The sequence below is a fragment of the Somniosus microcephalus genome, unplaced genomic scaffold (assembly GCF_052327205.1).
Source record: "Somniosus microcephalus isolate GS21.2 unplaced genomic scaffold, FLI_Smic_1.0 unresolved_chr1, whole genome shotgun sequence".
Taxonomy (NCBI): domain Eukaryota; kingdom Metazoa; phylum Chordata; class Chondrichthyes; order Squaliformes; family Somniosidae; genus Somniosus; species Somniosus microcephalus.
This window is the reverse complement of record NW_028225179.1, coordinates 131,397,835-131,415,744: the sequence shown is the minus strand read 5'-3', so window position 1 is coordinate 131,415,744 and position 17,910 is coordinate 131,397,835. Positions and strand designations below refer to the sequence as shown.

The 17,910-nt window shown below is 54.2% G+C and overlaps 1 protein-coding gene across 1 annotated transcript in view; it reads left to right on the top strand.

The window, feature by feature from the left end:
• The window catches only part of vars2 (valyl-tRNA synthetase 2, mitochondrial), a 136,064-nt gene that overhangs the window by 3,800 nt on the left and 114,354 nt on the right, over positions 1-17,910 (top strand). Inside the window, exons 3-5 of the mRNA XM_085973730.1 lie at positions 5,261-5,361; positions 10,055-10,176; positions 17,772-17,838. Coding sequence (XP_085829856.1) covers positions 5,261-5,361; positions 10,055-10,176; positions 17,772-17,838 — 290 coding nt within the window. The remainder of the gene's footprint in view (positions 1-5,260; positions 5,362-10,054; positions 10,177-17,771; positions 17,839-17,910) is intronic.

Sequence of the window (17,910 nt, the reverse complement as noted above, 5' to 3'; positions counted from 1 at the left end):
CTTTTTCGGGGTGGCAGGCGGTGACTAGTGGGGTACCACAGGGCTCAGTGCTTGGGCCCCAGCTATTCACAATATATATCAATGATTCGGATGAGGGAACCAAATGTAATATTTCCAAGTTTGCTGTTGACACGAAACTAGGTGGGATTGTAAGATGTGAGGAGGATACAAAGAGGCTTCAAGGCGATTTAGACAAGTTGAGTGAGTGGGCAAATACATGGCAGCTGCAGTATAACGTGGATAAATGTGAAGTTATCCACTTTGGTAGGAAAAACAGAAAGATAGAGTATTATTTAAATGGTGATAGATTGGGAAATGTTGATGTACCTGGGACCTGGGTGTCCTTGTACACCAGTCACTGAAAGCAAACATGCAGGTGCAGCAAGCAGTTAGGAAGGCAAATGGTATGTTGGCCTCCATTGCAAGAGGATTTGAGTACAGGAGCAAGAATGTTTTGCTACAGTTATACAGATCCTTGGTGAGCCCACACCTGGAGTACTGAGTGCAGTTTTGGTCTCGTTACCTAAGAAAGGATATACTTGCTATAGAGGGAGTGCAGCGAAGGTTCACCAGACTGATTCCTGGGATGGCAGGACTGTCATATGAGGAGAGATTGGGTCGACTAGGCCTGTTTTCACTAGAGTTTAGAAGAATGAGAGGGGATCTCATTGAAACGTATAAAATTCTGACAGGGCTAGACAGACTGGATGCAGGGAGGATGTTTCCCCTGGCTGGGGGGTCTAGAACGAGGGGTCACATTCTCGGGATACGGGGTAGGACATTTAGGACTGAGATGAGGAGACATTTTCTTCACTCAGAGGGTGGTGAACCTGTGGAATTCTCTACCACAGAAGGCTGTGGAGGCCAAGTCACTGAATATATTTAAGAAGGAGATAGATAGATTTCTAGACACAAAAGGCATCAAGGGGTACGGGGAGAGAGCGGGAATATTGTATTGAGATAGAGGATCAGCCATGATCATATTGAATGGCGGAGCAGGCTCGAAGGGCCGAAAGGCCGACTCCTGCTCCTATTTTTCTATGTTTCTATGTTTACAGAGCTTGTTCCTAACTCCCGGAATACTGGGGGAGTTGGATGTTTACAGACCCTGTTCCTAACTCCCGGAATACTGGGGGGGGGGGTGGGGGGGAGTCAGATGTTTACAGAGCCTGTTCCTGACTCCCGGAATACTGGATGAATCGGATGTTTTTAGACCCTGTTCCTAACTCCCGGGACATTGGCAGTCGGATGTTTTCAGACCCTGTTCCTAAAGCCCGGAATACTGGGGAGTCAGATGTTAACACGTGGCTGAAGGGCTGGTGTGGGACAGAGGGGTTCCTTTTCATGGGACACTAGCACCAGTACTGGGAGAGGAAGGAGCTGTACCGATGGGATGGGCTCCACCTGAACCGGGATGGGACCCATGTCCTAGCGGAAAGGGTAAATAGGGAGGTGGCAAAGGCTTTAAACTAGTAAGGTGGGGGGAGGGATCTACAAAAAATGAAACCAGCCTAATTATAAACAAAACAGGAAAGGAGAGCATAGGAAAGAGTAAAGTAAGGGAGGATATTGATGGCCAGGGAATAAATGGAGTTATAGAACAGGAGTGTAAAAAGATGGTTAAAAATAAAGTGAAAGGAACTGCTATTAAAAATGAGTTAAACTGTCTGTACAGCAATGCACACAGTGTCCGTAATAAAGCAGGGGAGCTGGAGGCAATCATGCATTGCGAGGAACCAGACATAGTAGGGATTACTGAGACATGGCTACAGAAAAATCAGGACTGGGAATTAAACATTGCAGCATACAATATATTTAGAAAAGATAGAGAGGGGAAAAGGGGAGGTGGAGTAGCTGTACTTATTAGGGATAACATGATGGCAGTAGAAAAAAGTGACGCAGCTATCAGCCAAACCGAAATAGAATCCATGTGGAAAGAGATAAACGATAATAAAGATCAATCACACCATTAGGGGTAGTCTACAGATCACCTAATAGTGGAAGGGAGGTGGAGGAAGAAATATGCAGACAAATTAGGAATAAACATAGAATAATAATCATGGAGGACTTCAACTACCCCGATATTAATTGGACAGAAGAGGTAGGTAAAGGGGATAAGGGAATGGAGTTCCTACAATGTGTACAGGACTCCTTTCTAACCCAATATGTAAAAAGCCCAACAAGGGAGGATTCGCTATTGGATCTAGTAATGGGGAATGAACCAGAGCAGATAAGAGAAGTAAAAGTATGGTAACATATAGGCAATTGTAACCATAATATAATACGCTTTAAAATAATAATTGAGAAGGACATAAGTATGATGAAGGGTAATAGATTGGAGAAAAGCTGATTTTGAAGGGCTGAGAATAGAACTTGAGAAAATGAAATAAACAACAATATTGGCAAACAATGACATAGAACAGCAATGGGAAACATTTAAAACTGTGTTCCACAGAGTCCAGGAAAAAATATATTCTGCTAAAAAACAAGAACAAGCTAAACACTAATGAGACACCATGGAAGGGAAAAATTGAGGGTAAGGAAAGAGGCGTACATTAAGTACATCTCTCAGTACTCCCTCAGAACCGAGGATGAGTTGCTTCCACATTAAGAATGAGTTCTCAGGTGACTGATGAGTCCAATGCGGGACCTACAGTCTCTGTCACAGGCGGGGCAGACGGTGGTTGAAGGGGCGGCTGGGTGGGGTGCTTGGGTTGACGTGCACCCCTTGCGCTGCCTGCGATTGGCTTCCGCTTGCTCCCGGCGAAGAGACTCGTGGTGTTCGGCGCCTTCCCGGATGCTTCTCCTTCACTTTGTGCGGTCTTGGGCCAGGGATTCCCAGATGTCGGTAGGGATGTTGCACTTTTTCAAGGAGGCATTGAGGGTGTCCTTGAAGCGTTTCCTCTGCCCACCTGGGACTTTCTTGCCGGGTCGGAGCTCCGAGTAGCACACTTATTTTGGGAGTCTCGTATCGGGCATGCGGACGATGTGGCCCGTCCATCGGAGCTGATTGAGCGTGGTCAAAGCTTCGATGTTGGGGATGTTGGCCTGAGCAAGAACACTGACGTTGGTGTGCCTATCCTGCCAATGGATTTGCAGGATCTTGCGGAGGCAGCGTTGGTGGTACCTCTCCAGTGCTTTGAGGTGCCTACTGTACATGGGACACTAATGAGATACCATGGATGAATAAAGCCATAAGGGAAAAATTGAGGGTAAGGAAAGAGGTGTACATTAAGTACATGGACAGATGGGCAGAGCATGATAAGGGAAAATACGAAGAGATTAGGAAAGAAGTCAAAAAAAAAAATTAGGAAGGCAAGGAGGAACTATGAAATTAAATTATCTAGGAACATAAAACAAAATAGTTAAATATTTTACAGGCATATCAATAAAAAAAGGAAGGTCGGGATGGGAATAGGGCCACTAAGGGTGGACAGGATAATACCACAGGCAGTGACAGAGAGGTAGCACAAATATTAAATAATTACTTTGCCTCAGTATTTACCAGGGAGATAGAACAGGTGGACATGACATTAGATGATGAGATTAGTAATGAGATAAGTGCTTTTAAAATAAAAAGAGGAGATATTGTTAAATAAACTAATCAAACTCAAAGAGGTAAAAAACCCTGGTCTGGATGGATTACATCCATGCATTTTAAAAGAATCTAGGGAAGAGATAGCAGAGGAATTACTACACATATTTAATAATTCATTGGAAAAAGGTGTAGTGCCAGAGGACTGGCGGATAGCTAACATAATACCTATATTTAAGAAGGGAGATAGAACATGTCCAGGGAATTATAGATCAGTCAGCTTAACGTCGGTGGTAGGAAAAGTAATGGAATCCCTACTATAGGAGCAAATAGAAGAACATCTAGAAGCCAAATATATAATAAAGAATAGTCAGCATGGATTTCAAAAGGGAAAGTCTTACTTGACCAACCTCATTGAACTTTTTGAAGAGGTAACAGAGACAATAGACAATGGTAATGCAGTAGATGTAATTTATCTAGATTTTCAAAAGCCCTTTGATAAGGTACCACATAATAGACTGATGAGTAAGGTCAGAGAATGCGGAGCTAGGGGACAAGTAGCAGAATGGATTGCTAGCTGGCTTCAAGACAGAAAGCAGAGAGTGTGAGTAAAGGGTAGCTATTCACAGTGGCAGAAGGTGGGTAGTGGTGTTCCACAAGGATCAGTGCTGGGACCACTGCTGTTCACAATTTATATTAACGATTTAGACTTTGGAATCAAAAACACAATTTCTAAATTTGCGGATGACACCAAATTGGCAGGGATATTTAATACTGAGGAGGACTGCAACAAATTACAGGAAGACATGAATAAACATGCAGAATGGGCATATAATTGGCAAATGAAGTTCAACACAGATAAATGTGAGGTATTACATTTTGGTAGGAAGAATAGGGAGGTCACTTATCACTTGGAGGGTGCGAGTCTAGGTGGGGTGGAGGAACAAAGAGATCTGAGTACAAATACACAAATCACTAAAAGTTGCGCCACAGGTTAACAAGACCATAAAAAAATCAAACCAAGCACTAGGGTTTATTTCTAGAGGGATAGAATTGAAAAGTAGGGAAGTTATGCTAAACCTGTATCGAACCTTGGTTAGACCACACTTAGAGTATTGCATACAGTTCTGATCGCCATATTATAAAAAGGATATAGAGGCACTGGAGAGGGTGCAGAGAAGATTTACAAGGATGATACCACAAATGCGAGGGTATAAATATCAGGAAAGGATGAACAGGCTGGGTCTCTTTTTGCTTGAAAAAAAAAGACTGAGGGGTGACCTAATAGAGGTCTTTAAAATTATGAAAGGTTTTGTTAGAGTGGATACAGAGAGATTGTTTCCACTTGTTGGGAAGAGCATAACTAGAGGCCATCAATATAAGATAGTCACCAAGAAATCCAATAGTGAATTCTGAAGCAACCTCTTTACCCAGAGAGTGGTGAGAATGTGGAACTCGCTACCACAGGGAGTGGTTGAAGTGAATAGTATAGATGCATTTAAGGGGAGGCTGGACAAGCATTTGAGGGAGAAGGGAATAGAGGGTTACGCTGATAGATTTAGATGAGGAAAGATGGGAGGAGGCTCGAGTGGAGCATAAACGCTGACATGGACTGGTTGGGCCGAATGGCCTGTTTCTGTGCCGTATATCCTATGTAATGTTTACAGACCCTGTTCCTAACTTCTGGAATACTGGGTGTTTCTTAACTCCATGCTTCTGTTGCAGATACCTCTGTGCCCCTGCCAGACTCGTACAGTCCTCAGTACGTGGAGGCTGCTTGGTACCTGTGGTGGGAACAGCAAGGCTTCTTCAAACCCGAGTATCACGTGAGTCTGGTCTGTGCATAAGCTGGGTCAGAGGGCACGAGGAGCAGGTGGGTGTGAGTCAGGTTGGATGAGGCTCAGCGTGCAGCTGTGGTGGGTGGGAGACATGGACAACGCGGTAGCATGTGTCTTGAGCAAAGCACCACAGTACACGGCGAGTAAAGGGAGCACTTTACTACTACCTGGTGTGTGTCCTGTACATGTATAGCACACTCTCCATTGATGTGTGTTCTGTACATGTATAGCACACTCCCCATTGATGTGTGTGTGTGTCCTGTACATGTATAGCACACTCTCCATTGATGTGTGTCCTGTACATGTATAGCACACTCCCCATTGATGTGTGTGTGTGTCCTGTACATGTATAGCACACTCTCCATTGATGTGTGTCCTGTACATGTATAGCACACTCCCCATTGATGTGTGTGTGTGTCCTGTACATGTATAGCACACTCTCCATTGATGTGTGTCCTGTACATGTATCGCACACTCCCCATTGATGTGTGTGTGTGTCCTGTACATGTATAGCACACTCTCCATTGATGTGTGTTCTGTACATGTATAGCACACTCCCCATTGATTTGTGTGTGTGTCCTGTACATGTATAGCACACTCCCCATTGATGTGTGTGTGTGTCTTGTACATGTATAGCACACTCCCCATTGATGTGTGTCCTGTACATGTATGGCACACTCCCCATCGATGTGTGTGTGCCGTGTACATGTATAGCACACTCCCCATTGATGTGTGTGTGTCCTGTACATGTATAGCACACTCCCCATTGATGTGTGTCCCCCCTGTACACACGGGGTGGGGGTGGGGAGAGTCGACGGGGACGGAGGGAGCGGGGTCAGGGAGAGCGGAGATGGGGTGAGTCGGAGGGAGCTGGGGTGGGGAGAGTCAGAGGGAGCAGGGAGAGTCGGGGGGGAGCGGGGGTGGGGAGAATCGGAGGGAGCGGGGGCGGGGAGAGTCGGCGGAGGCGGGGAGAGTCGGAGGGAGCGGGGCGGGGAGAGTCAGAGGGAGCGGGGGTGGGGGAGAGTCGCGGGGAGAGTCGGGGGGAGCGGGGGTGGGGAGAATCGGAGGGAGCGGGGGCGGGGAGAGTCGGCGGGGGCGGGGAGAGTCTGGGGGAGCGGGGGTGGGGAGAATCGGAGGGAGCGGGGGCGGGGAGAGTCGGCGGGGAGAGTCGGAGGGAGCGGGGGCGGGAAGAGTCTGGGGGAGCGGGGGTGGGGAGAGTCGGAGGTAGCGGGGGTGGGGAGAGTCGGGGGAGCGGGGGCGGGGAGAGTCTGGGGGGAGCGGGGGTGGGGAGAGTCGGAGGTAGCGGGGGTGGGGAGAGTCGGGGGAGCGGGGGTGGGGAGAGTCGGAGGTAGCGGGGGTGGGGAGAGTCGGGGGAGCGGGGGCGGGGAGAGTCTGGGGGAGCGGGGGCGGGGAGAGTGGGAGGGAGCGGGGGCGGGGAGAGTCGGAGGGAGCGGGGGCGGGGAGAGTCGGAGGGAGCAGGGGTGGGGAGAGTCGGGGGGAGCGGGGGTGGGGAGAGTCGGAGGGAGCGGGGGCGGGGAGAGTCGGGGGGAGCGGGGGTGGGGAGAGTCGTGGGGAGCGGGGGCGGGGAGAGTCGGAGGGAGCAGGGGCGGGGAGAGTCGGGGGGAGCGGGGGCGGGGAGAGTCGGGGGGAGCGGGGGCGGGGAGAGTCGGGGGGGAGCGGGGGCGGGGAGAGTCGGAGGGAGCGGGGGTGGGGAGAGTCTGTGGGGGCGGGGAGAGTGGGAGGGAGCGGGGGCGGGGAGAGTCGGAGGGAGCAGGGGTGGGGAGAGTCGGGGGGAGCGGGGGTGGGGAGAGTCGGGGGGAGCAGGGGCGGGGAGAGTCTGGGGGAGCGGGGGGCGGGGAGAGTCGTGGGGAGCGGGGGCGGGGAGAGTCGGAGGGAGCGGGGGCGGGGAGAGTCTGGGGAGCGGGGGTGGGGAGAGTCGGAGGTAGCGGGGGTGGGGAGAGTCGGGAGGGAGCGGGGGCGGGGAGAGTCGGGGGAGCGGGGGCGGGGAGAGTCGAGGGAGCGGGGGCGGGGAGAGTCGGGTGAGCGGGGGCGGGGAGAGTCGGCGGGGGCGGGGGCGGGGAGAGTCGGGGAGCGGGGGCGGGGAGAGTCGGGGGGAGCGGGGGCGGGGAGAGTCGGAGGGAGCAGGGGCGGGGAGAGTCATGGGGAGCGGGGGCGGGGAGAGTCGTGGGGAGCGGGGGCGGGGAGAGTCGTGGGGAGCGGGGGCGGGGGGAGTCGGGGGGAGCGGGGGCGGGGAGAGTCGCGGGGGCGGGGAGAGTCGGGGGGAGCGGGGGCGGGGAGAGTCGGGGGGAGCGGGGGCGGGGAGAGTCGTGGGGAGCGGGGGCGGGGAGAGTCGTGGGGAGCGGGGGCGGGGGGAGTCGGGGGGAGCGGGGGCGGGGAGAGTCGTGGGGAGCGGGGGCGGGGAGAGTCGGGGGGAGCGGGGGCGGGGGGAGCCGGGGGGAGCGGGGGCGGGGAGAGTCGGGGGAGCGGGGGCGGGGAGAGTCGTGGGGAGCGGGGGCGGGGAGAGTCGTGGGGAGCGGGGGTGGGGAGAGTCGGGGGAGTGGGGGCGGGGAGAGTCTGGGGGAGCGGGGACGGGGAGAGTCGGGGGGAGCGGGGGCGGGGAGAGTCGGGGGAGTGGGGGCGGGGAGAGTCTGGGGGAGCGGGGGCGGGGAGAGTCGGGGGAGTGGGGGCGGGGAGAGTCTGGGGGAGCGGGGACGGGGAGAGTCGGGGGGAGCGGGGGCGGGGAGAGTCGGGGGAGTGGGGGCGGGGAGAGTCTGGGGGAGCGGGGGCGGGGAGAGTCGGGGGAGCGGGGAGAGTCGGGGGAGCGGGGGTGGGGAGAGTCGGGTGAGCGGGGGTGGGGAGAGTCTGGGGGAGCGGGGGCGGGGATAGTCGGCGGGGAGAGTCGGGGGGAGCGGGGGCGGGGAGAGTCGGGGGAGCGGGGGTGGGGAGAATCGGAGGGAGCGGGGGCGGGGAGAATCGGGGGGAGCGGGGAGAGTCGGGGAGCGGGGGCGGGGAGAGTCGGGGGGAGCGGGGTCGGGGGGAGCGGGGGCGGGGAGAGTCGGGGGAGCGGGGGTGGGGAGAGTCGGGGGGAGCGGGGGCGGGGAGAATCGGGGGGAGCGGGGAGAGTCGGGGAGCGGGGGCGGGGAGAGTCGGGGGGAGCGGGGTCGGGGGGAGCGGGGGCGGGGAGAGTCGGGGAGCGGGGGCGGGGAGAGTCGTGGGGAGCGGGGGCGGGGAGAGTCGTGGGGAGCGGGGGCGGGGGGAGCGGGGGTGGGGAGAGTCGGGGGAGTGGGGGTGGGGAGAGTCTGGGGGAGCGGGGGCGGGGATAGTCGGCGGGGAGAGTCGGGGAGCGGGGGCGGGGAGAGTCGGGGGAGCGGGGGTGGGGAGAGTCGGGGGGAGCGGGGGCGGGGAGAATCGGGGGGAGCGGGGAGAGTCGGGGAGCGGGGGCGGGGAGAGTCGGGGGGAGCGGGGTCGGGGGGAGCGGGGGCGGGGAGAGTCGGGGAGCGGGGGCGGGGAGAGTCGTGGGGAGCGGGGGCGGGGAGAGTCGTGGGGAGCGGGGGCGGGGGGAGTCGGGGGGAGCGGGGGTGGGGAGAGTCGGGGGAGTGGGGGCGGGGAGAGTCTGGGGGAGCGGGGGCGGGGAGAGTCGGGGGGAGCGGGGGCGGGGAGAGTCGGGGGAGTGGGGGCGGGGAGAGTCTGGGGGAGCGGGGGCGGGGAGAGTCGGGGGAGCGGGGGTGGGGAGAGTCGGGTGAGCGGGGGTGGGGAGAGTCTGGGGGAGCGGGGGTGGGGAGAGTCGGAGGTAGCGGGGTCGGGGAGAGTCGGGGGGAGCGGGGGCGGGGAGAGTCGGGGGGAGCGGGGGTGGGGAGAATCGGAGGGAGCGGGGGTGGGGAGAATCGGAGGGAGCGGGGGCGGGGAGAGTCGGCGGGGGCGGGGAGAGTCGGAGGGAGCGGGGGCGGGGAGAGTCTGGGGGAGCGGGGGTGGGGAGAGTCGGAGGTAGCGGGGGTGGGGAGAGTCGGGGGAGCGGGGGCGGGGAAAGTCTGGGGGAGCGGGGGTGGGGGGAGCGGGGGCAGGGAGAGTCGGGGGGAGCGGGGGCGGGGAGAGTCGGGGGGAGCGGGGGCGGGGAGAGTCGGGGGGAGCGGGGGCGGGGAGAGTCGGGGGGAGCGGGGGCGGGGAGAGTCGGGGGGAGCGGGGGCGGGGAGAGTCGGGGGGAGCGGGGGCGGGGAGAGTCGGGGGGAGCGGGGGCGGGGAGAGTCGGGGGGAGCGGGGGCGGGGAGAGTCGGGGGGAGCGGGGGCGGGGAGAGTCGGCGGGGGCGGGGAGAGTCGGGGGGAGCGGGGGCGGGGAGAGTCGGGGGAGCGGGGGCGGGGAGAGTCGGGGAGTGGGGGCGGGGAGAGTCGGGGAGTGGGGGCGGGGAGAGTCGGCGGGAGCGGGGGCGGGGAGAGTCGGGGGGAGCGGGGGCGGGGAGAGTCGGGGGGAGCGGGGGCGGGGAGAGTCGGAGGGAGCGGGGGCGGGGAGAGTCGGGGGGAGCGGGGGCGGGGCGAGTTGGAGGGAGCGGGGGCGGGGAGAGTCAGGGGGAGCGGGCGTGTGGAGAGTCGGCTGGAGCAGGGGGTTCGGTGCGGTCTGAGCTTGAATCTGCTAGCCCAGAGGCTCTGGACCGAGGCCTAACTATCTTGGCTGCTTCTTCCTCCACAGGCGCGCTTGTCTCACCAGCAGGACTCGACCTTCTCCCTGTGTATCCCTCCGCCCAACGTGACCGGCTCGCTACACCTGGGTCACGCTCTAACTGTCGCAATCCAAGATGCCGTGGTCCGATGGTAAGTGTCTGGTCTGTCACTGTATAACACTGGGGTACAGTACTGGTGGGTACAGGTCTATCACTAACACTGGGGTACAGTACTGGTGGGTACAGGTCTGTCACTAACACTGGGGTACAGTACTGGTGGGTACAGGTCTGTCACTAACACTGGGGTACAGTACTGGTGGGTACAGGTCTGTCACGGTATAACACTGGGGTACAGTACTGGTGGGTACAGGTCTGTCACTAACACTGGGGTACAGAACTGGTGGTTACAGGTCTGTCACTAACACTGGGGTACAGTACTGCTGGGTACAGGTCTATCACTAACACTGGGGTACAGAACTGGTGGGTACAGGTCTATCACTGTATAACACTGGGGTACAGTACTGGTGGGTACAGGTCTGTCACTATAACACTGGGATACATTACTGGTGAGTACAGGTCTGTCACTGTATAACACTGGGGTACAGTACTGGTGGGTACAGGTCTGTCACTATAACACGGGTACAGTACTGGTGGGTACAGGTCTGTCACTGTATAACACGGGTACAGTACTGCTGGGTACAGGTCTGTCACTGTATAACACTGAGGTACAGTACTGGTGGGTACAGGTCTGTCGCTGTATATCTGGTACAGTACTGGTGGGTACAGGTCTGTCACTATAACACTGGGGTACAGTAAGGTGGGTACAGGTCTGTCACTGTATAACACTGGGGTACAGTACTGGTGGGTACAGGTCTGTCACTGTATAACACTGGGGTACAGTACTGGTGGGTACAGGTCTGTCACTGTGTAACACTGGGATACAGTACTGGTGGGAACAGGTCTGTCACTGTGTAACACTGAGGTACAGTACTGGTGGGTACAGGTCTGCCACTGTAACACTGGGATACCTTACTGGTGGGTACAGGTCTGTCACTGTATAACACTGGGGTACAGTACTGGTGGGTACAGGTCTGTCACTGTATAACACTGGGGTACAGTACTGGTGGGTACAGGTCTGCCGCTATATAACACTGGGGTACAGTACTGGTGGGTACAGGTCTGTCACTGTATAACACTGGGGTGCAGTACTGATGGGTACAGGTCTGTCACTGTATAACACTGGGGTGCAGTACTGATGGGTACAGGTCTATCTCTGTATAACACTGGGGTACGGTACTGGTGGGTACAGGTCTGACTCTGTATAACACTGGGGTTCAGTACTGGTGGGTGCAGGTCTGTCAGTGTATAACACTGGGATACAGTACTGGTGGGTACAGGTCTGTCACTGTATAACACTAGGGTACAGGTCTGTCCCTAACACTGGGATACAGTACTGGTCGGTACAGGTCTGTCACTGTATAACACTGGGGTACAGTACTGGTGTGTACAGATCTGTCGCTGTATAACACGGGTATAGTACTGGTGGGCACAGGTCTGTTTCTATATAACACTGGTGTACCGCACTGGCGGGTACAGGTCTGTCACTGTATAACACTGGGGTACAGTACTGGTGGGTACAGGTCTGTAATTGTATAACACTGGGATACAGTACTGGTGGGAACAGGTCTGTCACTGTGTAACACTGGGGTACAGTACTGGTGGGTATAGGTCTGTCGCTAACACTGGGGTACAGTACTGGTGGGCACATATCTGTCACTGTATAACACTAGGGTACAGTACTGGTGGGTATAGGTCTGTCACTGTATAACACTGGGGTACAGTATTGGTGGGCACATATCTATCACTGTATAACACTAGGGTACAGTACTGGTGGGTACAGGTCTGTCACTGTAACACTGGTACAGTACTGGTGGGTACAGGTCTGCCACTATAACACTGGGGTATTGTACTGGTGGGTACAGGTCTGCCACTATAACACTGGGGTATTGTACTGGTGGGTACAGGTCTGTCACTGTATAACATGTGAACAGCACAGGTGGGAACAGGTCTGTCACTAACACTGGGGTACAGTACTGGTGGGCACATATCTGTCACTGTATAACACGGGTACAGTACTGGTGGGTACAGGTGTCACTAACACTGGGGTACAGTACTGGTGGGTAGAGGTCTGTCTCTGTATAACACTGGGATACAGCACTGGTCGGTACAGGTCTGTCACTAACACTAGGGTATACCACTGGTGGGTACTGGTCTGCCACTGTAACACAGGTACAGTAATGGTGGATACAAATCTGTCACTGTATAACACTGGGGTACAGTACTGGTGGGTACAGTACTGGTGGGTACAGGTCTGTCACTGTATAACACGGGTACAGTACTGGTTCGTACAGGTCTGTCACTATGTAACACTGGTACAGTACTGGTTGGTACAGGTCTGCCACTATAACACTGGGGTACAGTACTGGTGGGTACAGGTCTGTCACTGTATAACACTGGGATACAGTACTGGTGGGAACAGGTCTGTCAGTGTATAACACTGGGATACAGTACTGGTGGGTACAGGTCTGTCACTGTATAACACTGGGGTACAGTACTGGTGGGTACAGTACTGGTGGGTACAGGTCTGTCACTGTATAACACGGGTACAGTACTGGTTCGTACAGGTCTGTCAGTATGTAACACTGGTACAGTACTGGTTGGTACAGGTCTGCCACTATAACACTGGGGTACAGTACTGGTGGGTACAGGTCTGTCACTGTATGACACTGGGATACAGTACTGGTGGGAACAGGTCTGTCAGTGTATAACACTGGGATACAGTACTGGTGGGTACAGGTCTGTCACTGTATAACACTGGGGTTCAGTACTGGTGGGAACAGGTCTGTCAGTGTATAACACTGGGATACAGTACTGGTGGGTACAGGTCTGTCACTGTATAACACTGGGGTGCAGTACTGATGGGTACAGGTCTGACTCTGTATAACACTGGGGTTCAGTACTGGTGGGTACAGGTCTGTCACTGTATGACACTGGGATACAGTACTGGTGGGTGCAGGTCTGTCAGTGTATAACACTGGGATACAGTACTGGTGGGTACAGGTCTGTCACTGTATAACACTGGGGTACAGTACTGATGGGTACAGGTCTATCTCTGTATAACACTGGGGTACGGTACTGGTGGGTACAGGTCTGACTCTGTATAACACTGGGGTTCAGTACTGGTGGGTACAGGTCTGTCACTGTATAACACTGGGATACAGTACTGGTGGGTACAGGTCTGTCACTGTATAACACTGGGGTATAGTACTGGTGGGTATAGGTCTGTCGCTATAATGCTGAGGTACAGTACTGGTGGGCACATATCTGTCACTGTATAATACTGTGGTACAGTACTGGTAGGTACATGTCGGTCACTATAACACTGGAGTACAGTACTGGTGAGTACAGGTCTGTCACTGTTTAACACGGGTACAGTACTGGTGGGTACAGGTCTGTCTGTGTATAAACTGGGGTACAGTACTGGTGGGTACAGGTCTGTCTCTATATAACACTGGGGTGCAGCACTGGTGGGTGCAGGTCTGTCACTAACATTGGGTATACCACTGGTGGGTACAGGTCAGTCTCTGTATAATATTGGGTACAGTACTGGTGGTTACAGGTCTGTCACTGTGTAATACTGGGGTACAGTACTGGTGGGTACAGGTCTATCGCTGTATAACGGGTATACAGTACTGTTGGGTACAGCTCTGTCACTATAACACTAGGGTACAGTACTGGTGGGCACATATCTGCCACTGTATAACACTGGGGTACAGTACTGGTGGGTACAGGTCTGTCATTGTATAACACTGGGGTACAGTACTGGTAGGTACAGGTCTGTCACTAACACTGAGGTACAGTACTGGTGGGTACACGTCTGTCACTGTATAACACTGGGGTACAGTACTGGTGGGTACAGGTCTGTCTCTGTATAACACTGGGATACATTACTGGTGGGTATAGGTCTGTCAGTGTATAACACTGGGGTACAGTACTGGTGGGTACAGTCCTGTCATTGTATAACACTGGGGTACAGTACTGGTGGGTGCAGGTCTCTCTCTGTATAATACTGGGGTGCAGTACTGGTGTGGACAGGTCTGTCACTGTATAATACGGGTACAGTACTGGTGGGTACAGGTCTGCCACTGTATAATACTGGGGTATAGTTCTGGTGGGTACATATCGGTCACTATAACACTGGAGTACAGTACTGGTGAGTACAGGTCTGTCACTGTATAACACTGGAGTACAGTACTGGTGAGTACAGGTCTGTCACTGTATAACACTGGGGTACAGTACTGGTGGGTACATTTCTGTCACTGTGTAACACGGGTACAGTACTGGTGGGTACAGGTCTGTCACTAACACTGGGGTACAGTACTGGTGGGTACAGGTCTGTCTCTATATAACACTGGCGTACCGCACTGGTGGGTACAGGTCTGTCACTGTATAACACTGGGGTACAGTACTGGTGTGTACAGGTCTGTCAGTGTAACACTGGGGTAGAGTACTGATGGGTACAGGTCTGTTTCTGTATAATATTGGGGTGCAGTACTAGTGGGTACAGGTCTGTCACTGTAACAGTGGTGTACAGTACTGGTGGGTACAGGTTTGTCACTGTAACACTGAGGTACAGTACTGTTGGGTACAGTTCTGTCACTGTATAACACTGGGGTACAGTACTGATGGGTACAGGTCTATCTCTGTATAACACTGGGGTACAGTACTGGTGGGTACAGGTCTGACTCTATAACACTGGGGTACAGTACTGGTGGGCACATATTTGTCACTATAACACTGGGGTACAGTACTGGTGGGTACATATCGGTCACTATAACACTGGAGTACAGTACTGGTGGGTACAGGTCTGTTTGTGTATAAACTGCGGTACAGTACTGGTGGGTACAGGTCTGTCTCTATATAACAATGGGTACAGCACTGGTGGGTGCAGGTCTGTCACTAACAGTAGGGTATACCACTGGTGGGTACAGGTCTGTCTCTGTATAATATTGGGTACAGTACTGGTGGGTACAGGTCTATCGCTGTACAGCGGGTACAGTACTGTTGGGTACAGGTCTGTCACTATAACACTGGGGTACAGTACTGGTGGGCACATATCTGCCACTGTATAACACGGGTACAGTACTGGTGGGTACAGGTCTGTCACTATAACACTGGGGTACAGTACTGGTAGGTACAGGTCTGTCACTAACACTGAGGTACAGTACTGGTGGGTACACGTCTGTCACTGTATAACACTCGGATACAGTACTGGTGGGTACAGGTCTGTCTCTGTATAACACTGGGATACAGTACTGGTGGGTACAGGTCTGTCACTATAACACTGGGGCACAGTACTGGTGGGTACAGGTCTGTCTCTATAATACTGGGGTACAGTACTGGTGGGTACAGGTCTGTCCCTGTAACACTGGGATACAGTACTGGTGGGTACAGGTCTGTCACTGTGTAACACGGGTACAGTACTGGTGGGTACAGGTCTGTCAGTGTATAACACTGGGGTACAGTACTGGTGGGTACAGGTCTGCCACTATAACACTGGGGTACAGTACTGGTGGGTACAGATCTGTCACTATAACACGGGTACAGTTCTGGTGGGTACAGGTCTGTCACTAACACTGGGATACAGTACTGGTGGGTACAGGTCTGTCACTGTATAACACTGGGGTACAGTACTGGTGGGTACAGGTATGTCACTATAACACTGGGATGCAGTACTGGTGGGTACAGGTCTGTCACTAACACTGGGGTAGAGCACTGGTGGGTACAGGTCTGTCACTGTATAACACTGGGGTACAGTACTGGTGGGTACAGGTCTGTCACTGTAACACTTGGGTACAGTACTGGTGGGCACATATCTGCCACTGTATAGCACTGGGGTACAGTACTGGTGGGTACAGGTCTGTCATTGTATAACACTGGGGTACAGTACTGGTGGGTACAGGTCTGTCACTGTAACACTGGGGTAGAGTGCTGATGGGTACGGGTCTGTTTCTGTATAATACTGGGGTACAGTACTGGTGGGTACAGGTCTGTCACTGTAACACTGGGGTACAGTACTGGTGGGTACAGGTCTGTCACTGTAACACGGATACAGTACTGGTGGGTACAGGTCTGTCACTGTAACACTGGGGTCCAGTACTGTTGGGTACAGGTCTGTCACTGTATAACACTGGAGTACAGTACTGATGGGTACAGGTCTGTCACTGTAACACTGGGGTATAGTACTGGTGGGTACAGGTCTGTCACTAACACTGGGGTACAGTACTGGTGGGTACAGATCTGTCACTGTAACACGGGTACTGTACTGGTGGGTACAGATCTGTCACTGTATAACACTGGGGTACCGTACTGGTGGGTACAGGTCTGTCACTGTAACACTGGGGTACAGTACTGGTAGGTACAGGTCTGTCACTAACACTGGGGTACAGTACTGGTGGGTACAGGTCTGTCACTGTATAACACTTGGGTACAGTACTGGTGGGTACAGGTCTGTCAATGTAACACTTGGGTACAGTACTGGTGGGTACAGGTCTGTCACTATAACACTTGGGTACAGCACTGGTGTGTACAGGTCTGTCCCTGTAACACTTGGTACAGTACTGGTGGGTACAGGTCTGTCACTGACACTGGGGTACAGTACTGGGGGGTACAGGTCAGTCACTGACACTGGGGTACAGTACTGGTGGGTACAGGTCTGTCACTGTATAACACTGGGGTGCAGTACTGGTGGGTACAGGCCTGTCACTAACACTGGGGTACAGTACTGGTGGGTACAGGTCTGTCACTATAACACTGGGGTACAGTACTGGTGGGTACAGGTCTGTCACTGTAACACTTGGGTACAGTACTGGTGGGTACAGGTCTGTCACTGTATAACACTGGGGTGCAATACTGGTGGGTACAGGTCTGTCACTAACACGGGTACAGTACTGGTGGGTACAGGTCTGTCACTTTAACACTGGGGTACAGTTCTGGTGGGTACAGGTCTGTCACTGTATAACACTGGGCGACAGTACTGGTGGGTACAGGTCTGTCACTATAACACTGGGGTACAGTACTGGTGGGTACAGGTCTGTCACTGTATAACACTGGGGTGCAGTACTGGTGGGTACAGGTCTGTCACTATAACACTGGGGGTACAGTACTGGTGGGTACAGGTCTGTCACTGTAACACTTGGGTACAGTACTGGTGGGTACAGGTCTGTCACTGTAACACTTGGGTACAGTACTGGTGGGTACAGGTCTGTCACTATAACACTGGGGTACAGCACTGGTGGGTACAGGTCTGTCACTAACACGGGTACAGTACTGGTGGGTACAGGTCTGTCACTGGAAACCTGTTTGAGATGATGAATTAAGGGGAAGCTAGATAAGTACATGAGGGAGAAAGGAATCGAAGGATATGCTGATAGGGTGAGCTGACATAAATTGGGAGGAGGCTCGTGTGGAGCCTAAACACCAGCAAATGGACAAGTTGGGCTGAATGGCCTGTTACTGTGTGGTAAATTCTAAGTGTCACCAGAAGTGTGAGTGTGATTTTCTTGTGCCTGTGAAGTGTTTAAGCAGCACCAGTGACGCACTGCCTTCTCTCTGCATTAGCGGCAGTTAATGTTGCCTGAGCTTGTGGCTGATCTGAGAGTTTAAAGGTCGTGACCTTTCTTTCAGGCGGAGGATGCAGGGCTGGAAGGTTCTCTGGGTTCCCGGCTGTGACCACGCGGGAATCGCCACTCAGGTGGGTTTTGCGACTGATCCGAACTGCGTTTGTCCCTGGAATGGAGGGCTGGGGGGCGGGGGGGTAGTTCCT